Source organism: Glycine soja, chromosome 11 (assembly GCF_004193775.1).
Source record: "Glycine soja cultivar W05 chromosome 11, ASM419377v2, whole genome shotgun sequence".
Classification (NCBI taxonomy): Eukaryota; Viridiplantae; Streptophyta; class Magnoliopsida; order Fabales; family Fabaceae; genus Glycine; species Glycine soja.
In genome coordinates this window covers 52,434,826-52,461,400 of record NC_041012.1, presented here as the reverse complement: position 1 = coordinate 52,461,400, position 26,575 = coordinate 52,434,826, and the positions used below count along the sequence as shown (strand labels likewise).

Genomic DNA, 26,575 nt, shown 5'->3' with positions numbered 1-26,575 from the left:
TTAAGATATTGATTCAACGAAATTACGATTCCATTGACCAAACACATAATAAAAATGTGTTTTTATTATTTATGTCGATCAATAAAAATATATTTCTATTGTGTTAGGAGTTACAAACACAATACACAACAGAAATACAATTTTACTGGTCAAAATATACAACAAAATCATGTTTCTCTTGTGTATTTTGATAAACTGAATTCCATTTCATTCAAGAATATTTTCAAAAATTGCAAAAACGAAACAAAGAATGAAGTGAGAAGAGCATAAACCAGGAAGGGAATAGCTAAGCCCAAAACTTATGCTTGCCTAACCCAAGATTGGTTTGGCCCGTGATCCATGTGAAAGGTAATGGACCTAGGAAGACAGTCGAACGAAGCAGGCCGTGACGCGAGTTTCAATTCAACGTCTCAAACGAAACGGAACGAAGAAGGAGCAGCTCCCGCTCAGATTTTTGTTTTCAATTTTCGAATTGAAATAAAATAACATCCACTATCTAGGGTTTGGTTTCTTTGTTCGAATCTGTTATCTATTTCCGAACCAATTATGCGACGCGAACGTTAATGGAGAAAGAAGGTGATGCATTAGTGGATCCTCTCTCCAACTATTGGGGACTTTCCCTCTTTCCTCAACCATCTTTCCCACCCTCCAAACCCTACAACTCAGACCAAGATCTTCACACCATCCACACTCACCTCAGATCCATGGTAAGTACTAATCAACCCCATTTAAACAATTATTAATTACAATATAAGTAATTAGAGTTTATTTTAGCTTTAATTGTAGCATCACCTTCCATTTCATGCATATTGTGCTTTCACAGGCCTTGCGGAGTCCCGCCAAACTGGTGCACCAGGCCAAGTCCATAGTAGATGGTAATCCTCAACTGTTCAACTCTGAAAATTCGAACCATCCAACATCTCAGAAGACAAATGATGCTGAAGGGGAATTTCGTCGAAACCCGAGACCAGGGTTAGGGCTTAAACGTCCACGCTTCTCTATGAAGCCAACTAAGAAGTAAAGCTTATAATCAACATTCTCTCGGTCAATCCTCTTACTTTTTTACATGCTGACTTGAATTTTTTATTTTTTTTCTGACAGGCCATCTGTTGAGAGTTTGCTACCAACTCTGGACCTTGATAGCCTCAAGGATCCGGCGGAATTCTTCTTGGCTCATGAACGGTTGGAAAGTAAGTCACTGTTTGTTTCTTATTTCTCTTCCTGTGGACGACATTGCAATCCGCGTGGCTTGTTTTTATTTTATCTTATTGGGTTGGCATTTGATGGATAGATGCAAAAAGAGAAATACAGAAGCAGCTGGGTGGTGCCTCATTTGAGTCAGATCAGGATAATGTGGCCGCTAGACCACGACAACGTCGACCGGGGCTTTTGGGGAATAATCAATTGTAAACTCATAATACCTTGATAATCACTCAACATTGTGCTGCTTGTGATGTCTGTTGCTATTTGTTTTTTCTGTTGCTTAACTTGTCTTAATGTTATATGGGCCAGGCCAATCAAGTACAAGCATCGGTATCCAAAAGAAACCTCTGATGATGTTCTGTCCTCTCAAGAGACATTAGGGTCTCAGAGTCTTGCTCCTGTGACCGAGAACACTGACAAAGGAGAGGCTAGTATGGCATCATCAGAAAAAGAAGTAATAGGTGAGTGAATGCTACTCAATTCTACTATATGGGTTTGCTGGCAGGCTTGATGTTTTTTCCACCCTATTATTGGGCTTTACAGTGCACTCTTACTCCCTCTTATTTTTCATACTTCAAACACTCTGATTATGTATTTTTACTTCAGATTCATCTGGTACGAAAGGGATTGAGCTTGATGAATTGTTGGATGGATTGCTTCATTGTGATTCTGAAGATCTAGAGGGGGATGGGGCAATTACTCTTTTGCAGGAGAGGTTACAGATCAAACCCATTGCTTTAGAGAAATTTTCTGTTCCGGACTTCCCAGATGAGCAAATGGTTGATCTGAAATCTCTGCAAGGGAACAAGTCAAAGCCAAGGAAGGCTTTATCCGATATTGATAATTTGTTGAAAGGAATGAGTATGAATATGAATAAGAAGACACCTCTTAAAAAGGCTGTACAGTGCCCTGTACAGCAATTAGCTTCACCCACCCCTCCAAGAAGTCCATTTGCTTCGTTGTCGTTGTTGCAGAAGCACATTTCACAGTCAAAACAATCAATGGATCCTTTTTCAGCTCATGAAATTGATCACTTATCTAGCAAAAACTATTCCCCAACTCATATGGTAAATCCAGAACTCAATCTTGTTAGATCTGCGAACCCGTCAAATGAATTGAATGCACACATGATTGAAGATGCTATTGCTGTTGGTAAGGCAAGTACAGTTTTGGACACAGACAGAAATGACACCAATTCTTCTGAAATTCCCAAGGAAGAAAAATCTGGGAAGTCATCAAATAAACTGAATGCGCCCTCAATTCAAGATATAATTGCAGTAGGTGGGACTAGTTTGGCTGAGGACACAGTCAGAAATGGCACCAGTACTTCTAGAAAGTCCATGGTGGATAATTCAAGGGAACCTAGGTTTGATGTTAATATTCTCTCAAATGAACCTCATGGTGACATGGATGTAGATGTTGGAGGCAGTGGTATGGGTGACAACGAGGACAGGTCTAATATTGAGGCACACACAATTGAAGGTGACATTGCCGTTAGTAACACAAGTACAGTTTTGGACACAGACATAAATGGCACCCACACTTCTGAAGTTTCCAAGGAAGATAATTCTGGGAAGTCATCAAATAATCTGAATGTGTCCTTGATTGAAGATATAATTGCAGTTTATGGGACAAGTTTGGCAGAGGACACAACCAGAAATTGTACCAGTACTTTTAAAAAATCCATGGTGGATAATTCGAGGGAACCCAGGTTTGATGTTACTCTTGACTCAAATGAACCTCATGTCAACATGGATGTAGATGTTGGAGTCAGTGCTGTGGGTGATAGGGTTATGGATGACACCAAGGACAGGTCAAATATCGAGGTGAATGCATCCTGTCAATCTGAGGACAAAGTATGTTTCATTTAAATATTTTAGTGTCATAATTTTAAGTTGTTGGCATTTGGCAAACCTGGATGAGTTTTTGTATTCTGATAGATGCAGGCAGAAAATATGCAGACATTTACAGCTTCTATCCCAACAGATGGCATGAATCTCAACGTACTGAATCCTCTAGGTATGTGTATCCAGAATGCAAATAATTGAAAGCAAAATCCCTAAACACTTAATTAATGGCTGCTTAATTGTTGGCTAACACAGAATCATCTCTTTAAGAAGCTTTAGTAAGTATTCTACACATAATATTGTGTGAACTGCTTGTCTGCTCATGAAACTTATTGTCATATTAATTTAATCAATTCACTTAAAGTGCACTTCACATTTTCTCTTCAGCAGTTCGGTAGGCTGAGAGAACTGATGCATAAACTTCTTAGGTCTTAACTCATTGCTTGTTGGCAGGAGAAACACGTTGCTACCATCTTTTGTGTGCCTTTAAAGCTTATCTTAGTTCAATAATGCCAGGAGTTCATTTATCTATTTGTTTCCAATTTACTGTTGCTGCTTTATCCTTTAGTTCAGTTGAAGCGATGCATTGGGGGTTTAGTTTCCTATAACTCATTAATATATGCAACAAGCCAGCTGCTTATGGTCAAGCATGTTTTTCCTGCGTTCAGAATGTATTTCCCTGCAAAATGTTTTATTTGCATTACTAGCAAAATAAAAGGAAAAAAGAACAATATACTCAGGCACTACTTCCACGTGCTAGGCTAGTTTATTCCATTGAAAATCCATTGGCTTAGGATGTGCTTTTCTGCTAAAAGGCTATGCAGAATTCGTTTAACCTGCAGTAGTAATGTACCTTTAATGACACTAACTCTGTTGTGGTGCACATTAGCTGATCAACCAAATCCTGCTGGATATGAAGCTAATTCTGTGGATAAACGTGCCAGAAGATCAGATGATGATCCAGAACATTGTTTACAGGTACTAGATTTGCCCATTTCCTTTTTTACGTCTCTGAATCTTTAAACTACTTGTGCCATAACAATACAATCATTTTACCATGTATTAGCAATTTAGCATATTTAGAATCTAGGAAGGTAAAATTATATTGTACCGTACAATCAGATTGTAAATAGATTGTGTAGAATTGAATCATAATTAGAAAATTACAAATGTTCTTGTTTTAATTGGTAATATTTTATAAAACTTGTTTTGTATAAGCTCTGGCACCATTCTCTTAGTAATCACTATATCCATTTTTATGGCTAGCTGCTTATAGAATTGAATCTGTGTCTTCTGGTACAGGAAAAGACAGATGGTTCTATGGTGCCTGTTAATGGACAAAAGAGAGTTAAGTCACTTGTGCAAAAAGTGTCCAAGAATAAAAAACTTTCGAATAGACACAGCCTTGCAGGTTTCTACTTATCCTTTATCTCGTCCATTTATTTTCAAGAATTCCTTTTGTTGTGAAATAATTTTTCTTTGTTCCCAGCTGCTGGTACATCATGGACTTCTGGATTAAGGAGAAGCACCAGGATCAGGACAAGGCCATTGGAATACTGGAAAGGGGAAAGACTGGTGTATGGCCGTGTACACAAAAGTAAGCAAAATTATAATGCTCTTTCACAGGCACGCGCGCACTTAGTGAAGTTAGATATTTGGCATAATCCTTCATTTATTTGTTGAGTGGGAACTGGGAAGGGTCACAGTCACTGTTGACTAGAGTCTAGGTTAGGTTGTTCGTTACACCGTGACTTGTAGACACTTCTGCACACGGACACCTGTTTAAGCTTCCTCTTTATAACAACTAATACTCCGGTATTGATAACTTTTGGTTAAAGGGTAATAGTAACTCAATGTTCTGCCATTAAAGTGAGGGTTTCTTATTTTATTAACTCAGCTTCGATTGTGAAGATTATTCTAGACACAGGATTAAAAGAATTTGTCATGTGTGCAGGTTTGGCTACTGTCATTGGGGTCAAGTGCATTTCACCAGGAAGTGATGGAAAACCGATTATGAAGGTGAAATCTTATGTATCAGATAAACACAAAGAGCTTTTCGAGTTGGCATCTCTATATTGAATGTAAAATAAGTTCTTCAGATTTATTTTCTGTAACAAACCTAGGTTCCCTTGTACTACTGAGCTGCATGTATTGCATTGTCTATAGCTATAATCACTTAATCAGTTAAGTGGCAAGAAAACTCAATTGATAGTAATTAATTGTTTAATCCCCTTGTATTGTTATTTACTCAAATGATTTTAAATCAACTTTTTTTTCAGATTTTAAGTCAACTTCTTAACGAGTACATACATAAAAAAAGAAATTAAATTAAGCTTTCTCTGTAACTAATTTTCTTATAAATTTACTGTTTTTTTTAAGCTAGGAACAAAAGTACAACAAAAAAATTATTCCACTAGTAGGTGAATTAAATGTTTGTCTGAATTAAAAACTCAAACGTCAAAATTCAAATAGATTTATTATTGGATTTTAGTCACTAATCCTTCAAGTCTCGAAATCAGATTATTCGGAACAGAAATCTGCAAATTCCAGAAATCACCTTTGTGGTTTACAATTTTGCATATTTGCAGTGCCCTGAACCTTTCAAGACCTAAACCCCTGGTTTACAAAAAAAAAAAAAAAAAAGAAAAACCAAGCTAAAGCCCTTATAAGTAATTATTGAAATTTTAGTACTGTTTGGAGATAAAAGTACAAGTTAGATTTTTTAGAATAAGGGAAACAAAATAAATTAATTTGAATCTGGTGTTTTATAATTTATAATTATTGCATGGGAAGGTAAATTATTTAAAATGTTTTTACTATAAGTTACATTGGGTTATAATTTATAATTTTTTCTCTAAAAGTTATCTAAGTACTACATTACTAAGATAAAATTTCAAATTTAATTGAAAACATTAAAAACACAAAAAAACTTGTGCTTAAATTTTGTCCATACTAATAAGATATTTGAATTGTAATTTAACATATTTACAATTTCATTAAACATGAGAGTTACACGATAACTAAACATAATCATAATGAATTTGACAACATTATATTAATTTTACATTACTATCAAATGAGTCTAAGAATTCATTCGGTAGAGATGAAAGAAATGAAAAGAAAAAGAATTGAAATGAAAACTTTAAATCAAAATAAAATATAAAAATATGAATCTCAGGTTATTTTATTGTTTATTTTTCTGTATTTTACTATGTCTCAAATGTTAAATTTGTAAGGAGCCTTTATTATTTGTTTTATCTTAGACCTCTCAAATAAATGTTAGAACCGATCATTTTTTATTCTCTTTGCACACAAACAAAGGCACCTTAAGCGAGACATACTAATCAAGAAAGGAGTCTAGACAAGTTACAAATCAAACTAGAAAAAATGACGTTGAAATGTTGCCGATTTTCAAACATCTAACTGATTCTGCATTATTCTGAAATTATAAATTTTGCCACATGAAAATTGAGTACAGACTTTCTGCTCAGTATGTGGATTCTATATAGTCATGAAAGTAATGTATGAGATTGTAGCCATAAAAAATAAATTATATACATTAAATAATAAAATAAAATCATAACTGAGACCGGAGAGCTTCACTACCTTCGTACTATTGCCCCCTCCTCTGTTTTACTCCTCTTATTTGGCTTAACCGACTGAATAAGTCAACAAGTATAATGTTTCAAACGGTAACAACTGTAATAATCATAAATCCATTTAAATAGTTTGTCTATTAAAATTAAAATAATCCTATATAAGACTGGAACTTAAAATTTTAATTAGATTTTTTCCTTAAAAAATGTTTTCCTTATTTTGCCAGTTAGATTCAAATTGGTGCTCTAACTTTATTTTATTTCCCTTTCCAATTTCGATCTACTTGTTAGTTTGGTCTTTCTGTGTTGTAAAAATACGAGATTGAGGTCTAGAACATTGATAAGGATTGATTGCAAAGAGAGTTGAATGAAAGCTGACAATTGCCATGGTTGTTTGTTGTGGTAGAAGTTTTGATTATTGATGTTCTACTGACTTTGCTGTAATGAATGCAGAGACTTCTTAATTTGTGGGTTGAACTCTGTTTTAATGGAATGTTTGGGAATATTTTTTATATTGAATTTAGTGACTTCTCTTGTTCTAATTGTATTTATGTTAATTAGTAGATGAAATATCATGATAAAGACTAAATTTTAATAATTAAAATATTACAAAAATTAAATTACATAATGAATAAAATACGAAAACTATACATACAATTAAGCGAAGTAAATAAATAATTCATGTCTAATCAGACTTTTAAGGCTGTTTAAATTAGTCGTCTCGACAAACTGTCTCACCTATACATATACTCACCCTAAATAAATAATGTTGCTGTTATTTAAATGGTTTTATTTGAATAAAATTACACCTGGACGGTTATTAGTTACATCAAGAATCAATTGCCACCCTTTATAATATATGGTACGTAATCGAATTATTCTATCCATCGCTACTTTTTATCTGTTCATCTTCTTAAGTTAAACGACTAATAAGTTCAAGGTTTATGTAAAGGTTGGAGTTGTTATGTGTATATAAAAAATATGAACAGCTTTAATCATTATTCAACAATCAACCGTAGAGAAGCTTCGCCTGTCACAGAACAGAATCTTCAGTTGTTTTTATTTATTTCGTTAGAATAAAATAAGTAATTAATATGTAACGTGTAGTCGTGTACAACACATCTTGTGTTTATATTGGCTGCATTTGCCTAACTTTAAGATATATCTGTAAAAAGAAAAAAAAAAGATATGGTTGAATTATTACGCCATCAGCTTCATTGCGTTTGATGCGTGGTGCTAATTAAATTCGAGGCTGAAATTTTAATTAATATTTAATTTAATACGCGTTGTCACCGATTGTGTTTGTACCAAAAAGAAAAAAAAGAGAAAAAAAGACTTGGTGATCGGTGACCCCACTATAAAGTAATTAAAGGTGTAGAATTTTATGTAAGCATGACTATTTTAAATTTTTATTTTTTTTGTAATAAAATTCTAATGTGATAAATATTTTTTGGTCATTTGAAAAAGTGAAGGTATTTTCTGCAAGTGTCGTGGAATGGACGACACGTTTGTTAAATTGACAGTAATAATAACAGAGGTTTCAGAGTAGATAATCATATATTAGAATCAATACTTACGTTGAGTATTTGAGTTTGAGTATGGCCATGCATGTGGTCATGTGGTCCTGTTAGTTTTGTTACTAAAAAGGTGAAACAAAGGTTTGTATGTGGGGCACTGGTCGTAGAGCATAGAAAACAAAACCAATATAAACAAGTGGAAAATAAAATTAAGTGCATATGTACATGAAACCGGAAACAATAGAACTTGCGTCTTGTCAGACGCTGTTTTTGAGTCTGACAATGAAAAAAATAAATAAAAAAGGCCAGCTTTCAGTTTAGTTAATTTGGTCAATAGATTCACAACATGAATAAAAAAAAATACATTCACAAGTAAAAAAAAAATTACATGGTTTGAACAAAAGATAAACATTCACACTATTATCTTTTTTTTTTTTAATGTGAACATTACCTTATTCTCTTAACAATCTGAAACCTAACGACCTAATAATAGAGAACCTGGATTGACTAGCTAGTGTTATGTACTACATGATTTTAGTAAATCGCATGAGAAATTATAGAATAGACAATATAAATAAATTTAAAAATGAATTTGATAATTATTAAAATAAGCTGTGATTTATTGTTTTGAATAAACAATTGTAGCATCATGGGGGCCGTGGTCACATGACAGCAATGATTCTAGAAGAATGGTTCTGACTCATCATAGAACAAATCTCAATAATGCATATCATATCATCTACTTACTGTTCCTTTAATTTGCATGGCCTCAAACCCATATGAACGTTAATATTAACCAACATTGACCTTTTAATATGTAGTGCAGTGCATTACTCCATATAAATACCAGATAAAATTCCTTATCTTAATGGATTTGCATGAAATTTTCCATTCCCCGTCTCTACCAATCGTTACATCTCTTTGAACTTTTTCACCTTTCACTGTTCCTTACATGGAACTTGGACTTTAGTGTGGAGTCGTCATAATTGTTTCGACGTTTGTCTTTGTAATTATCCTCTACAATAAACCCTTCATGTCAAAAATATGAGTGTTTAACATTATCAGTTTATCATTCAAAAATACATTATCAGTTTGATTCTCTTTTTTTAATTATTGATTCGCTAATAACATAAATTGTTTTTGAAGAATAATAACAGAAATTGTTATTATTTTAGTCGTCTACATAATTTTAATATCAACTGAAATTCATATTCAAGCACATTGCAATTATTTTAGTCTTTATACTGTTTTACACACACACATATATTAATTTTTACTACATAATTAAAAGTGAAATAAAATACAGTATCATTTTTTAAGATGATGATTAAGTTAAAAAAGAACCATGACAATTTTATATCTTTTTTTTTTATGCAGACTATCTTTACACTCTCATTTTATGATGATTTATTTAAAAAGAAACATGATATTTTTGCATGTTTTTTCTATGTACGCCCTCTTTACACTCTCTTTTTATGGGAGAGAGAGGGAAACAAAAACTTGTTCAGATTATTTTTTTCATTTTTCAAACATCATAAGATAAGAGTAAGAGAAATTAAATTAACATTATAGAAAACCATATACGTAATTAATTATAATTAAGAAAATAATATGAAGATTTAATTAAGATCTAAATATAATAGATCATGTCTGCCTTATTCTTTATTAAATTCAAACAAATTAAATATAGAAAACTTATACAACCTGTTCTGGTAATTAAATAAAAAAAAAAAATTTCATTTAGAAATCAAGTCAAATATTAATTTATATACACTTCTTCCTTAATATACCGAAATATGGTAGTGAAAATAAAAAGAGAGAAGAAAAAATAAGTGAAAAATAAAATGAAAAGTAAAAGTGTTTGGTTGAAAAAGAGTAAATAAGAGATTCTTAGATAGATAGAGATGAGTATAAATATGTAAGAAATAATATAATAGGTTTTACCAATTTTAATTTTTTTTTATTTCTCTTCTACATCAGTTGTATCAAACTCATTCTATTTATTACATCTGCTAGTTTAATATTTCTATCTTGCGTGACAAACTGACCCTTAAAAACAAAAGATGCCTTAAATATAGTGAACCTAATGATACAATAGACTTAAGGTTGATACTCAGTACACAGTCTGAAAAACTAATGCTACACTAAAGCAAGTAAAATACTTATTAGCTAATTTTAAACTTTAAGTCATACAATATGTGTAAAGAGCTTTATATTATGGAAAAATACTCTGAATATGTTTTTTTTAAAGATAATTGATGTCGACAATCTATTTCAACTCTTTGTATTTTCAAACTAAATTAAGCATTGAAAAGATAATTTTTCCACTTTAAATTCTAATAAATATATTGCCTTTCAAAAAAAAATTATGATAAATGTTTTTTTATATGGTACTATTCAAATTTTATTTTTAACAAAGATAATTCTTAATCATATTTTATTTACTTTAATTAGTCAGGACTCGTCTATTATGATGAATCGAAAGATTAAGAGAAAAAAAAAATTAAATTACTATTTTTTTATTATTAAACCAGTTACATTTAACTTTCAATTGAATGACAGATAGAGTCAGAAATCAATTTGTTAAAATCAAATCTAACAAAAACATGAATTTTATAATTTTGAACAAGTATATTAACCTGGACACGTTTTTTCCACCGTGATATAACGCGATTCACATGCTATATGTTGATGCTTTACTTTTAAATTGACGACAAATGTTGATTTCCCAAATTAATGGGTTTGAGAAAACCGTGGCTAAACCATTGGCCTTTGAAATGCCACGTGAACGCTGCTCATTAGATGTTAAATGTGGACAAACAACTAATCACTAGAATGATTCAACTTAAATACCAAGAGTTCATTCAACACTCACTCCATTTGTCGGTGCAAGTATAAAGCTTTGATCTTTAAAGTAGAAAAATGAAAAAGCTACACAACTAGGTAGGGTCCAACGTATAAAGATATATATGAATTGTGACAGCCAAATTGCAAGTGTCTTTCGTCTGTTTCTAAAATGAAGTGGGAAAGGAAAAATAAAAGTAAACTTTATCCAACATTTGAAACTACAGAGGAATCCCATCCTATTGAAGGAAATCAATAAATAAGAGGGGAAGATCCTTTGTACCAAAAGTATTTAGAGAAAATTGTATAATTAGTTAAATACATATAAAATGCCATAGAAATATCTTTATGTGATAGTTTATTATTTATTATTTTATATGCAAGAATATAGTTTTAGATCATTATAGTTTTAAGCTTTTTAGTTAATTTTAATTCTTGAAATTTAATAACCAAATAATTGATAAATATAAAAATAATAAAATTATTGTAAAATATATATATAAATTCAACTTATATTGTATATACTATATAGTATTTAAAAAACATCTATCAAAATTTTATATTTTAATCAAATAAACTTATACGTTAATCAAATAAAATTATAAAATAATTATTTATGATTTCAAGTTGAAACGTACCTTAGTCGGCAGGCCGAAGACTTTTAATCATAAATTGGTTAAATTGACATTCAATAAACCGAATATAAATGAGATGGTTGTATTGTTATTAAACTGGACGAGTTAAAAAAAAATTGAGATTTAATATTTTAATTTTCAATTGATTCGTGAAACATGTTAAATTTGATATTATTTTTTAGAAAAAGAAAATTCGGAGTAAAAAATTACAATACAAAAAAGACGTAAGTAAATATTTGATCGTTTATGGTAAATATTAGCACCCATAAAAAAAGTGATGATACTAGTGATAAGTAAGACAAAATGTTTCTAGAAGAGATGAAAAAGGGGTAATCATGAGTCAGCAAGAGAAGTGGGGCATAGTGTTGCTGTTTCAAGATGCCAATTTTATCCAATATCCATGATGTTGCCAAACTCTTCTTCTTTTTCAATTTATCTCTCTCACTCATCCTTTCCCCTTTCTTCACTTCATATCTCAATCAAATCCTATCCTCTCTCCAACATCAGTTATTGCAATAAAGGGTATAAAGAAAATAAATCAATATTCAGTTTGGTTCCGGTCACAAGGGTCGTGCACTCGTGCTTGCTTTCTTGGGTGTGCATGGGTTAACTTTATGAGTATTCATCGTAAAATTAAATTTGAAATGACCATTTTTAATAAAATTATGTAATTTACGATCTTAATTTGTTTATCAATCTATTTTTTTCATATAATTGCAAAAGAATATCTCAAGCGGTTGGTAAGATTTTTAAACTCCTTAAAAAAATCGATTGACACTCATGTAAATTATTCTCTTTCAACTATGATTTCTTTAAATGTATCAATTAGAAATTAAATTTCTAATTATATGTTTAAAAAGTCAAAGCACCAACTACGTAAGTTAGTCATTATTGATAATCTAAATCTAAATAAACTAATTCAGCTAAAGTTATGTTAATTTGTGTTATGAATTAGGCTTATTGCCTAATTTATATGAGAAATCATGTCAGTATAAATTATATCATCCTAAGATTATGATAGGTACGTACAAAATACTCTAGATATATTCATGAAAAAAAGATATAAAACAAGCCTTGTTTTAGAATAAGGTTATTAATCATTGAGAATGTAAATTAACTGGTATAATATTATTTTAGTTTAATGAGAGATTTTGAGGTTAAGTTCTCACTCTCCATTACATTAAATGTTCAAAAGGTGATCGTGGTTCGAATCCTTACATTTGGTATGAAATAATCTATATTAAAATGAAGTATTTAGCTTATATGTATTTACCATTTTTATCCTCGATAAATATTAGTTATTATCTTTAAGAGTGAGTATTTCGTATCAATATCATGGATATAAAAAAATAATCAAACATATGATTAATTTTTAAATATAATTTTGATTTTCCTATTTTAAAATAGATATATTTAATCTTCATATTTAAAAAAATTCACGGTTTTGATTTGATTTTCAATTTTAACTGTATTTTATTTATTTTCTTTTGGTTCAATTGAATAATAGACCTATCATATTTCTTTAAGATAACATAAAAAATAATCTAATTAATTAAAATGTAAGAGAGAATAAGAATTAAACAAAAATTATGAATTTTATAAAATAAAAAATAAATATCTTTATTTTAAAATAAGGAACTAAAATTGTATCTAACCCTAGGAAAAAAAATTCTATTGTAATAGCTATCTTGAATTGGAGTATTTTTAGGTACTATTGTTTAATCAAAGTGTGCTTTTAAGAGTAATTTTATAATGTGAGTACTTTTTTATATAAATAATAATAATAATCTTTTATCTATATTTTTGAGTTGCATTTCAATATCTTTTTAAATTTATCAATATTTCAAAAACAAATTTATATGATAGTATATTTTTTCTGTCTTAACTTAAAAAAATATATTAAAAAAGTTGTTAGCTACAAGTTTTAATTATAATATAAATTATATATAATTTTTTGGTACCCATGACATGGGTGACATTGATGCATAATATCACCAACTTTGTTTATAATTACTTTTTATCAAAAAATTTGACTAATCACCTTTAATAGAGTGTTTCTTTCTAATCATATTTTTTTATATTCACATGACATGAAATCTTATGACTTTACTTAAGTAAATCGAGTCTAATATTACTCAAAATAATTATTTGTTGATACATAAATTGTATATTTAAGAGTTTTTATTTATTATAAATTTTATTTATGCAAAATAAATATTTATTATTTGTGTTGCATAAGATAAAATATTACCCAATACATTTTAAAATATTAAACATATTAATATAATTTTTTAAAAAAATTAAGTGATTAAACTAATTGAAATTAAAAATTAAATTAATTATAATTTATTAATCCATATTTTAACAGGAAAATTAATTAAATTAAATGAATCTAAATCAAATACTACTATTTTGGTACATGTTATTTTGTACACAAATCCATTTATCGAGTGATTGTGCACGTATTTAACATAGCTGTTGCTTTCAATGGTAACAATCCCTACTTTTTCTATTTGCCAGTTGCCGGTTTCCTGAAAACCTTCTAGAACACCCACGGTTTTAGTTTTATACTTATTTTTTTAGTTCACAAATCATGGCAATGACAATATTGGACATTAGTAGTACTGTAGTTTTATACTACTGCTGTTCAGAAGGTTGAAACTTGCTTACGGATTCAGTTGACTGTGCATCAGAACCCGTGCGATCGACACAATTTTTTTACGGAAATAGAACAATTATTCCCAATTATTATTGCAATGAAAATATGCATGATTATATTTAGACATCAATAAATTTTAAATATTTTATTGGAATTTTTTAATTTTTTTATATTTCTCTTTTTGTCAAATTAATTAGTTATTTTTCATTTTTTTTATCTCTTTCAAGATGTAAGACCAACTTTATTGTTGGTATCTTGATGGTATTCAAGGCAAATGAATCAATTCTATAAATAGAAATATTGAGAGGGAGAGAATAAGTGGTCTTGAGATGCTCTTAACATGCGAAATCCAATTAAGAAATCAAAATGATTGTCGAAAATAAGTCAATATTTTATGTGTGAGGGACTCCTTTTTGGTTATATAGCTGCAGCCAAATAAGATGAGCATGCTAGATTGCTTTCCGTTGGTTGTAGTAACTTTTCTGTTTGCCAGTTGCCGGTTTCCCGAAAACCTTCTAGAAGACCCACAGTTTATTTATATTTTGTTCACAGATCTCAACATCACTCAAAACTTATCTGGAACACCATGTCCATCCCTATAAAAACCTCTCTCATACTCATCTCCACATATTCTGATCCAACAGTCTTTAACACTCGAAGATTCTCTCCTTTTCAAATTTCAAACCTTTTCCCCCAAAACTAACAGACCCCTCTTCTTCTTCTCTCTCTGTAATCTCAATCGTGCATGGGTCGTCTTCACTGATTCGATAATAAAAATCTCAGATTCATTCTTCGTTTTCTGTTACGATGGAGTTGATTTCAGGTCTACCAGAGGACGTAGCCCGAGACTGCTTAATTAGGATTCCCTACGAGCAATTCCCGGCGGTTGCTTCCGTCTGCAAAGGCTGGAACACGGAGATTCACTCGCCGGACTTTCACCGGCGTAGAAGAACCACCAAACAAGCCCAGGAAATCCTCGTCACGGTTCAATCCAATATAGACTCCGAAAAAACTCGAACCGGTTTGCTCGCGAAGTCCACCACGAACCCGGTTTACCGGCTCAGCGTATTCGAACCGAAAACGGGTTCATGGAGCGAGTTACCCTTGGGACCCGAACTCGCCTTCGGGTTACCCATGTTCTGTCGGATAGCGGGTGTCGGGTTCGACCTTGTCGTAATGGGCGGGTGGGACCCAGACTCGTGGAAAGCGTCGAATTCGGTTTTTATCTACAACTTCCTGTCGGCCAAGTGGCGGCGTGGGGCCGACATGCCGGGTGGGCCCCGCACGTTTTTCGCATGCGCGTCGGATCAGAACAATCAAACGGTGTACGTCGCGGGCGGACACGACGAGGAGAAGAACGCGCTGAGGTCAGTGCTTGCGTATGACGTGGCCAGAGACCTGTGGGTCCCTCTACCCGACATGTCACGTGAGCGCGACGAGTGCAAGGCCGTGTTCCGCCGTGGCGCGCTTTGCGTCGTCGGAGGGTACTGCACAGAGATGCAGGGCAGGTTCGAGCGGAGCGCGGAGGTTTTCGACGTTGCCACGTGGAAGTGGGGCCCGGTGGAGGAGGAGTTCATGGATGCCGCCGCGTGTCCACGCACGTTCGTCGACGGCGGGGATGGTGCGATGTACATGTGCTGCGGCGGTGACGTGGTTGCGTTGCAAGGGGACACGTGGCGGAATGTGGCGAAGGTGCCGGGTGAAATACGGAACGTTGCGTGCGTGGGAGTGTGGGAAGGGGCAATGCTGGTCATTGGATCGAGTGGGTTTGGGGAACCGCATGTGGGCTTTGTGTTGGATCTGAAAAGTTGGGCTTGGACTAAACTTGTGAGCCCAGAGGAGTACACTGGTCACGTTCAATCTGGTTGCCTTTTGGAAATTTAGTACCTCATGTTTTTTTTTTTTTGGAAGTTAAAATGCTGAATATTATTGATGCATAATACTTGAGTTTTGTTTCGGGGCGTTTGTGTAAATACATGATCATATGAAGCAACAATTTTGTTTCTTTGGTTGCTTTATTTACTTACTCAAAAGCTTGATCATTTTAGTCTGTCGTAGCTTTTAAGGAGTTGTAGTATATATGGAGTGCACAATTACCCTTTTGTTTAGAGTTAGAACGAACAAAAGTGGAAACACGGGATATAGGAAATTGCATATCCTAGTAGACAGCACTAGATGTGCAGTACAGCAAGGAAAAGTGTAACAAATGAAGATGTTGTGCTTACACTTCATTGATGTTTTGCTTAAAGACAAAAATTAATTCGTCTTATTCTTGTTTGCCAAATTCTTCGGTCCTTCTCTATCAAGTTATTAAAAAAAACCTATTCCTCCCAACGAACCTTTTCATTGTGATGCTTACTACTCAATCATGACTGTTAGAGACTTTTAAATAAGTGTACACAGGGAATAACATTTTTTTCCCTTTGAAAGTTATTTTTATAATTTGAAAGTCATGAAATTAATCTTCTATTTATAATTTAAAAATCATAGAATTAATCCTTCAAAACGGAAGATTAAAGTATTTGTTTCCAATGGCATTGTCATTTTATTTTGTTATCTAATGTTGGTTTGCCGAAGCGGATAAAATATAACTTTGTGGATATGGAAGATTAAAGTTAAACTTATCACAACAAGCCAATTAAAAATGAACAGATCACATAGTAATGATCGGAGAAAAGCCCTCTACAAATGATTCAAAATACCCAGAAAACAACTCTGATAAACCTTCAACCAATTTAACGCATAAATTTTTTTATGAAGAAAAGTAATTACTGTGTTAAGAATGCCTTAAAAGATACAAGCAATTTAGGGTATGTGTATACACTTTGTGAAAACGATTTCAGAGAAAAGTCCTTGATGGCCAACAATAATACAAAGTAGGAGGAAACGATTTCAGTATTTAATATTATATTCAATCTCATTTAATCTCATCCGTCTAAAATTTTTAATATTATATTATACGGTTAGACTTCATGGTCCACCGTAGAATCTACCTTTAATTCAACACCCTCCCTTTAATGTTTACAACATAAGTTGACAAAATTCAATTTTAAATCATAGATATGGGGAGTGCACAATGATCGGTGTGGGATACACATGGGATGGAAAATGGCATACTAGATAGCACTGGATGTGAAGCACAACAAATTGACGGTTTGCCTAGAATGAATCGATGCAAAATCAATTAATCTTATTTTTCTTTCTCAAGTTTTTGGGTCTCTCTCAATTCTCAACAAATTTATACAAAACATGTATTCCTCCCAACAAACTTATAATTGATCTGTCTACTCGAAAGTATTAGCAAGATCTTTTTATGGATCCGAAGACTTTGATTATGTTTGGATGTTGGATTCCTTTAAAAAAATACATGTTTAGAGTAAAAGATATAAAAAATTATCCTTTTCCAAAAGTATGCTCACGTTTAGAACGTTTTTGTGTACTTTGATTTACAAGTATTATAACAGTGAATTTCCTTACAAATAATATTTTTAAAGTGTTTAATTTCCATGAATTATTCATGCAAAATTTGTACTATCAATCAAATAAAGATATATTAATAATATTTTTTAAAATGATGATTATAAAATTGACAATATTATTATACATTATAATTTATAATAGATGAAAGTATAAGTAAAACTTACAATATCAATATATCTAATTTAAATTCTTTTAATAATTAGATAAATGGATCCTATAACCATCAATTTAATTTTAGCTAAACCTCGACTTTAATCCGTCACCAGTAATATCTATCGCTTTCTTTTCTTAGAACTTGAGGGTTGCGTGCAGGGTTCTTTGACCATCATTTTTTTGGATCAGGAAAAAAAAAAAAAAACAGGTATTATATTGAGGATATAAACAGGTATAAAATATACCCAATCTACATACAAAATCTGCACCATCCCTTCCTATCCGAAACCAAGGCACTACAGGGGATACAAAATCAACATCCCAGAAAGTTACACCATAAAGACTAAAAAAGTCCCACTTATCCCAAAAGTTAAAGACAACTAATATACTCCAAGCTAAAAGTATACAGACAAGACCAACAACATAATAACCCTACACTGTAAAATAGCTTACTGCCAGCAATAAATTCAGTTACTCGACACCTTCATCACAAAATACCTTAGCCCCTGTCTTAAGCCTGACCGCCCTTGATACATTCCGAAAAATTAGAGACACATTGTACAAAAAAACACTTCGAATTCCTGCTCATAACCTTTTATCATACTTATATGTAAAAAGAAAATATATGTAATCTCTTGATTAGTCTCGATTTTAATTATGATTAAACTAGTTATTAATACATCCTTTTTGTAAATTTACTAAAGATTGAATAAATAAGAGGTCTTTAAAAAAAAATGAATAAGAGGTCTTTACTTTTTGGAATCATAGGCTAGATTAATGCAAAATTTTCCGCACCTTTTTTTCTGTATACTCTTCAATTATTGAAAGCTATACATGAATGAATCACTGCCTTTTTTAGTAGGATAAAAATTTCACTAAACAATTGTTAAAAATATGTTATTTGTACTTTTCAAGAGTAAAGGTTGATGCTCAAAGAAAAAGAAAAAGAAAAGAGTAAAGGCTGTACTAATTAGCCACTTTGCCACTTCTTCCAGATTGTATTTCCCTAACTTAAACATTCTTATGATATGCCGACACAAAGTTTCACTCTCTCTCTATAAAGGCAATATCCGCCACGAGGACGTTCGATACTGCAAGATAAAATAAAACTATTTAGTAAAGGTTCGAAATCAACACCCTCTAAATAGTTATTATAAGTTATTAATTTCATGCATACAATTAATAGATAAACCATCTAAACTGGGAAAAGACATATAGCCTTAGAAATTTCTAAGTATTGAATTCCAACTTTTATAGGTCGACTTCCACAATAAATAAATAGATAAGATTGTAAATTTGGTCCCTAGTTTATCTTCAGTTTCGGATTTGGTCTTCTAGTAATTTAATTTATGAATTGGGTCCTCCTATTTTATAAAATCATGCAATGTTAGTCCCCAGATCACAATTGGACGTTGACCGTTATAAAGGAATGTTGACTGTCACGTGTCACGTTGTTATTGGATGATGACTATCACGTGTCATGTTCTGATTGGTCAATGAAAATAATAGTGCATTTTATCTGTCACGTGCAACAGTTAATCTCTTTTTTTTAACAAGAACAATTAATCTTTATACAAATGTTAATGTGTGTCATAACAATCCTTGCAAGGAAAGTGAATCACACTTTAGTTTCTAATACACTTTTCATTATTAGTTAAAATATATCAAAAATTCAAAATTAAAAATTATAAAATTTTGAATGGAATTTATTAAATGTGAAGTAAGACTCTTAATATTATATGATTTTTATAAATTGTAACAAATAATAAAAAGAGTAGTATATTCAAAATAGTATGCTCCCAGCATATTATTGACACACTTCTCATACTTGCAAAAGCAGTCTAATAGAATTACACTTGTATATTTGGCCACTGTTGGGTTTTTTGAGTTTTTTTATAGGTGGAGTAAAGACTCAAATGATAAGGTCCATTTTGTCTCACTTGTTTAATTGGAGAGAGGGGTCAGATTATGGTGTAAGAGAGAAACTCATTTGTGTGGAAAACAATTACAGGACATTGAGAGAGAAAAGAGAAAAAAATCATTATGATTTTTGTACACCTACTAGAAAGCGTTTTTTAGATTACAATTGTGTTTTTTGTTCACCGTTGAATTGAGTTGATTTTTGGAAAGTAGGTTCTACACACGTGATACTTCAAAATGTTCGGTTGGATTATCAAATCGATATCTTGAGAGAGAAATAAGTGTTTTTCATTTCTTGCTATGCATTTGGTGTTTTCCATCTTTTTGTTTATTTATTGTAAGCATTGGTGCTTGGTTTTTGTTTGGCGATTTGCAGCATGTTTCAATGCATTTGTTGAAGACTCTCTTATACCTTTATTGATTATAGTAGAGTTATTTCTTTGATTTAAATGACCGTGATTTTCTACCCTTGCATTGAGGGACTTTCCACGTAATCGTGTTTCTTATGTGTTCTATATTTTATTGGTGGTCCTCACAAGTTTTTATCTGTCATTAAGTTTGTTATTTTGTTGGTTTGTTTTCCCCATTAGCCACATCATTTAAGAGTTAAGAATTTTTTAATTAACAGTTTAGTTAAGGAACATTTAAGACTAAGAATTTCACCATTATCATTGGCTTGCTCTTTCTGCGAAAGCATAAATCCACGACGCCAATTGTGTTTTGATAAATAAAAGAGTTTAACTATTGAGCATCAAGTGTGAAGAAGAAGATGCACCTATCGACAAAGTAGGCAAGAGGAAGCATGAAAAGCGAAGCAAAGAGGTAGTGATAGGCCATAAGAACACTTAAGCTCATCCCATCATTGGCAACCAATTTGAACAAGATGCCAACTCCGCCATAAGGAAAATGAACCAACACGTGACATGTTCACAATTAGTTGTGATGAGAGATGTGCAAAGAATATTTGCAATTAACCTATATTAGCTAGCTGGTGCTGTTGAAACGTCTATGGAGTAGGACACATTTTCAATCCAGTTCACCTCTTGTTTGAGTCTGTCAGAAATGCACAAAATTGCTACTATTTTTTATTGTGCATTAAGGCCGGTATCACCCTATTCATTAGAAGACTGGTTTTAATTTCTTTAAACTCAGACATCAACCAAGTGACCTTTGCCTGTATTTTCTTCATCTAAGGCAATTTTTTATTTCACATGAACTGTACATATTACTATAAATAAATTAGTCTATTAAATGATGTTTTATCTGATTTAATAAATTCATTATTACTAGATACTGTATTTTCAATTTGAAACTCTAAAATGCCGCCCTTCCTTGAGATTGGATGTATTTTCATTAAACTATTTTTCTAGAAAAATGTTTTCAACAGATTAGGATGGAAGAAGTTATGTATGATCCGGAATTAATATAGTCTCAAGTAATTTTTACATGACACTTATCCGAGTTTTATTAACTTTCTTGTAAATTGAAAATTTTAACTTTGTATCATGAAAATTAACCGAACCCATATAAATAAATGATAGTTCCAAACGGTGCAATAATTTTCCCAAGGCAGGCCAAGATGATTTACCCCTTGAGCTTTTTTCCCCTCTATTTTATGTATAATGCGATTCTCAATAACACTGAGACTTGGCGTTAATCACGGTAAGCCACAAGAACCCATTGGAGGAGACAAATGACTACTTTTAACTTTCATTGTACACGCTCAGTTTTATTCAACTTATCGTAACCACTATAAATTTATTGGTTTGCACTCAAACACAGATGAATATTGCTTTTCAGGAACATCTATTTTTATTTATTTATTTTGTCCAAAGGAAAGAAAACAAAGGAGCTGGTAATCCTTCTCATAAATTGGACTCAGTAGTAGTACAAAGAAACTAACAGTCTCGGGTTTGTGCAATCCAATAAAAGAATGGGAGCATTGCATTGCAAGTACCAAGCAGTTCTTTCACTTATTTGCTTCTCATGCACCTAGTAATAACCTCTACAAAATTCTTATACATGTGTTGCTTCAAATACATCTTCTGCACCTTCTTTCTTCCTTCCACCCCCATTTGCTTCCTTGCCAACTGGTTTTTGAGTAAAAACCGGAGATTCTGTGCAAGAACATCATTCCCCGGATGTCCAACAGGATGAAGAAGACCAGTAACATTGTTCTCAACAATCTCCCGTGTTCCTCCAGCATCCGTTCCAAGAACCTACTCCACCAAAATGAAGATATGAGGACATAAAACTCATAGAAATTATCAACTACTTTCACCGAATAAGTTAACACAAAGAAGCACAGAAAATATTATTAATCCCAAATTCCCAACACTAGATCCATCCCCAATTGCAGCTTTTTTATAATTAGAGCCAACAAAAGTTATTAGAATGCATTGTCTTTTACTTTAAGGCTACAATTACATGCATATGCTTCAGTAACAATTATCTCGATGAGTTTAAGGAGAAAATATAAGTCATACCGGAAGACCATATGCCATTGCTTCTATAGTCACACGTCCAAATGTTTCTCCCAGCCCCTGTTCACCATTTTGCTAATTAGCAACAGCTTTGCACAATAGAGAATATTTCTTTCAACAATTAATTTGATGACTCTAAATGTAGTAATAACTGGAATGTGTAGTTTCAGCTATCTTGTCAAGCTGTAAAGTGAAATGCTTTTTCTTACTATGTTTCAATGAAAAACAGGGCCAGAAACAGGATTATTTGTTATTTGCAACAATTTCATTGATTGCACACTAAATCTTATCTTTGATTGATAGAGAAAACTAAACACTACTGGCTAGATCAAAATCCAAACATCTTAATATAAAGAGTCATAACACAGGCAAGGATACTCCAGAAATGGGATAAGGCAAGAACTTCAAGTCTTCAAGTTAACATGATGAGAATCCAAATCCGTAAAAAAAATACATATATTTCATCTACCTCGACAAATAACTTACAATGACATCATGATAATATTTCCAACATTCTGAAGCATTTTTTTCATTTACAATTAGCTTTGTTTGGAGCTATATGGATATCAGATATAAATCGGATTCATAAACACATGCACATTCAAACAATGAAGGAAAAAAATGTTATATTTTTGTATAAGCATACTTCACCTATATATGTATGTAAAAACATTTTAGGTACTACTTTACAAATAATTTAACCTTTAAGCAACACTTACCTGAGAGTTTATAACGTAAACATCTGCAGCAGAGTAAAGTGAGGCAACTCGAGTTGTGGCTGGAGTCCAAAAAATTGATGTCGAGGCGTTTGGATGTTGTTCTAAGAAACTTAGAAGGCTTTTAACATAATCTGCCTTGTTACTCTTTGATCTAACAGAACCAATGAGAAGTTTGAGAGATTGTTGAATTGTTCCTTTGCCATTAGGCAACACTTGTTTCCTTCTGTTAATGTCAAAGTTTTTATAATCAGTGCAATATATAAAAATTGGATACTACACAACCACAAGTTATAAAATTTTATTTTTAAACTCATGTAACCTGCTTAAAGAATTGCTTGAGATACTATTTGAAGCTACTTTCCCATTCTTCATCAATGGCAACAATTTTCTAATACGATGCTTTCTAGTCAGGGAAGATAGGCCTTCCTTTATATTTGACACTTTTTTCATTTTCTTATCATCTTGCAACTGTCCTTGTTCAAGTACTGAGCTTACTGATTCAAGAAGCAATAGCTGGCCCTTCCCAGGGTTGATGCTGCTTAGAGATATCACAAGCATGTCATTATCAGTTAGGCCCATTTCTTTTCGGACTGATTCCCTCAATAACTGCTTTTTCTCAACCATTTTCTCGGTACTAAAGGATGGAGTGTTAAGTGTTGAAGGAATACCAGCTACAAATGCCAGTTCTTCATTAACAGACAATGCAACAATTTCAGGGAGGGATCTCAGTTTTATGCTTTCCTCTTCACACCATTTTTGCCACTGTTTAGATTGTGATTCAGAAAGAAAAACCAACATCTTTACTCTGTGCAATATATCCTTTGAACGATCAAAGTACTCTCGTCGATTTTCCATAATCCACCAGGCAACTTGGCTTGCACCAGCTGGGAAATGATCAATATATTGTTCTGGAAACATATGAAAAGATAATGATTTTCTATTAAGACATGTATAGAAGCGGAATTGCAAACTCTCACTGGCAAATTATAAACTGCAACAATATATACCACTGTTTACAACTTGATAATAGAAGATTTCAGTTGAGCAATAAAGCAATATGCATACCTCCATGTATAATCACACTCATTTGTTTTCTCAATTTCCATGGCTCAAACTTCAAATGATTAAAAGGTTAGAAGTTTATGTATATATGCAGGAAGTGAGGGATGGTGAGGATCCTCTACCAATGCCATTTAATGAGACAGAGTACTAATATTCTATCAATTCATGACAAGTTTAGGAAGCCTTATACCAATAATTCTAGAATTAGTCTGAGATGTAGAATTAAGCCTTTGACATTGTTGCAATGTGTCTCCAGAAGACTAGAGTTCGTCAAAGCACATTCATTTATATTAATCTTCCCTTTGAAATATTTATAATTTTCAAAGAGCAATGGTAAGTTGGTAATGATCATATCCTTTTGATTGAGAGCTAGAAATTAATTTCAAGGCTGCATAGCTAATTCATATAATAGAAGGATTAAAAACAGTTCGGGGAGGGGGGGGGGGAGAGACGGGATGGGCCGTTAGTGAAGCGCATTTCCTTAATCACTACAATATACATAAGGAAATATCACCAATGTGCTTACCAATCCATGATGCACAGACAGCTGAACCAGCAATTACAAGATCAGCCTTCATTGCAGTTTTGAAGCTGAGATCTGATTTGTCCTCAAGCACCTTGATCCGTCTCCTAGCAAGCTCTGACATTAAACCACCTTTCCTGCTAAGCACAACAGCTGAAACAGTGGCCCCACAGCTCAAAAGTTCAGTTGCCAACTCCATCATTGAAAGTGGAGCTCCAGTCATGGAAAGCTCGTGGAATATCAAGATAAATCTTCTGGACCAAACCAGACGTGCAAAGTCCTCCTTCCTGTTACATGTGCCAGAACGTTTCTCAGGACTCCATTCCAGAATCCTATCCTCCATTGGGCCAAACGGACCAACAAGCAATCCATACGTATTATTGGTTGTAGGAATTTCTGGCTCCTGCTCCTCTATATCAGTGTTCTTAATTTCTGTAGTTGGTTTCAGCTTACCACGTGATTTACCTTTCGAAGAACGTCTGCTCTTGCTCCTCTTCTTTGAGCTTGTTTTACGATGAGATGGAACATCATTGTCTTTCTTTGCCAAAGCTACACTTATAGTTTTACTGATCCCTGCTATATCTGCACCAGTCTCATTATTAGCAGATAATGATTTATCGCTAGCAAGCAAATCACGTCGCTGAATCTGTTCAGCATCTGTGTTGGTATTTCTTGGCCCGGTTCCAAAGCCAGAAAATTCTTCCTTCTTATCACTATGAGCCCACCTGGACTGAACAAAAAATCCAAGATAAGCCCAGAGGGTGATTAGAAGCAACCACAAAAGTAAATGATTGCTCCGAAACCACAGTGCACCGCCTACGCTGATCCTTCCTTCTTTTCTTGGCGTTCGCACAGAATTAAGCCGCCGGAATGAAGGGGAATTTCGAGGATTTGATCTTCCAGACAATGTTGATTTAAAACTGCCACCTAATCTCAAAGAAGACTGTTTAGCCAAATTAGGTTGATATTCCCCTCTATTGATGCTTTCCTCCATTAGTTTCCAGAACTATCACATCACTAAAGAAGATTCTTTTAGGGACAATTCTCGCTCGAAATTCAACCAAAAGCCTCCAGGAATACTTGAAGCTTGAACAGTAGTTTTCTGAATTAACCACACGGAAGAAGTAAGCTAGAAAGATAACAGACTTAATTTCTCCATCATAATTCATTCAAACAAAAAACAAGAAAAAGCAGTTTTGCTCCTTAACATTCAACAATTCGTTTTATTGTTACTCATTAACTATTGCTCCTTCTACCAAAGAGAAGTCTATCAAGAAACCATGGAAGTAAAAGAACGCAAATTTAAGTGTTGCGAAACAGAGTTGGGTTACCAAAAAAGGAAAGTCGGGTTTTAGCAGCAACAAATGAAAAGAAAGTAAAGTTACTTAACCAAGAAAAGAAACCCATTAGAAAAAGAGAAGAGAAGGGCATTACATGGATCGTTGAAGATCTGTGCAATGATTGAAGAGCGATTCTTTGTTGAAGTTGGTCCTTCAATTCATCACTGAGCTAAGCTTCCTTCAACACCTTGAGGCCGTTTTATTGTGCACGTTAAGGTCAAAACACGCTCTGAGAGACAAGAGAGAGAGAGAGAGAGAACTGAGTTATTACTTATTAGTAAGTAAGAGAGAGAGAGAAAGAAACAATTACTTCAACTACAAAGGTCTCAGTCTCACTCTGAGTCTGATTCTCAGACAAATTCATACTATCACGTGGGTCCTGCACGTGCCATCTTTCTTCCCTCTCTCCCTCTCTCATTGCCCCTGCACTGCACCGTCGGTGACTATCATCCAAACATTCTCACCGTTTGATTAATCCAACGGCCTCTTTGCCGTTTGACCTTGGTCCCACCACTTTGACTTTCATGCTTTCGTGTTCTATTATTCAATTAGCAAGGAACTGATATTTTTGGAGAAATATTAGATTTTTTTAAT

At 32.9% G+C, this 26,575-nt stretch overlaps 3 protein-coding genes across 6 annotated transcripts; 2 read left to right on the top strand and 1 right to left on the bottom strand.

The window, feature by feature from the left end:
• The first annotated feature begins 405 nt into the window (after positions 1-405).
• LOC114377242 (centromere protein C-like) lies at positions 406-5,293 on the top strand. Of its 4 annotated transcripts, none has more exons than XM_028335674.1 (11): positions 406-707; positions 824-1,017; positions 1,102-1,190; positions 1,292-1,406; positions 1,513-1,664; positions 1,810-3,029; positions 3,150-3,222; positions 3,940-4,028; positions 4,353-4,461; positions 4,540-4,647; positions 5,005-5,293. In XM_028335674.1, the coding sequence occupies exons 1-11, from the start codon at positions 564-566 to the stop codon at positions 5,127-5,129; spliced, it is 2,418 nt and encodes an 805-aa protein (XP_028191475.1). In that variant the 5' UTR covers positions 406-563; the 3' UTR covers positions 5,130-5,293. The 4 variants fall into 4 exon arrangements, with proteins under 4 accessions (XP_028191475.1, XP_028191474.1, XP_028191473.1 ...); XM_028335673.1 differs by having other exon boundaries at positions 3,144-3,222; XM_028335672.1 differs by having other exon boundaries at positions 1,810-3,059.
• A 9,566-nt stretch (positions 5,294-14,859) lies between these two features.
• On the top strand, positions 14,860-16,570 carry LOC114377123 (F-box/kelch-repeat protein At1g80440-like). The gene has a single exon (XM_028335523.1). The coding sequence runs from the start codon at positions 15,109-15,111 to the stop codon at positions 16,183-16,185; it is 1,077 nt and encodes a 358-aa protein (XP_028191324.1). The 5' UTR covers positions 14,860-15,108; the 3' UTR covers positions 16,186-16,570.
• Positions 16,571-21,647: 5,077 nt separating this feature from the next.
• Positions 21,648-26,301, bottom strand: LOC114375932. Its single transcript, XM_028333798.1, has 6 exons — positions 26,076-26,301; positions 24,645-25,743; positions 23,376-23,964; positions 23,057-23,279; positions 22,341-22,397; positions 21,648-22,073 (listed from the first exon to the last, which is right to left on the bottom strand). The coding sequence occupies exons 2-6, from the start codon at positions 25,633-25,635 to the stop codon at positions 21,828-21,830; spliced, it is 2,106 nt and encodes a 701-aa protein (XP_028189599.1). The 5' UTR covers positions 25,636-25,743; positions 26,076-26,301; the 3' UTR covers positions 21,648-21,827.
• Positions 26,302-26,575: the final 274 nt, after the last annotated feature.

Coding starts and splice junctions, on each gene's coding strand:
- LOC114377242 (XM_028335671.1), top strand. CDS start 564: ATGGAGAAAGAAGGTGATGCATTAGTGGATCCTCTCTCCAACTATTGG. Junction 3,223..3,939: donor CAACGTACTGAATCCTCTAG/GTATGTGTATCC, acceptor GGTGCACATTAG/CTGATCAACCAAATCCTGCT. Junction 4,029..4,352: donor ATCCAGAACATTGTTTACAG/GTACTAGATTTG, acceptor CTTCTGGTACAG/GAAAAGACAGATGGTTCTAT.
- LOC114377123 (XM_028335523.1), top strand. CDS start 15,109: ATGGAGTTGATTTCAGGTCTACCAGAGGACGTAGCCCGAGACTGCTTA.
- LOC114375932 (XM_028333798.1), bottom strand. CDS start 25,635: ATGGAGGAAAGCATCAATAGAGGGGAATATCAACCTAATTTGGCTAAA. Junction 23,965..24,644: donor TGTCTGTGCATCATGGATTG/GTAAGCACATTG, acceptor ATATGTTTCCAG/AACAATATATTGATCATTTC. Junction 22,074..22,340: donor CAATGGCATATGGTCTTCCG/GTATGACTTATA, acceptor TTGGTGGAGTAG/GTTCTTGGAACGGATGCTGG.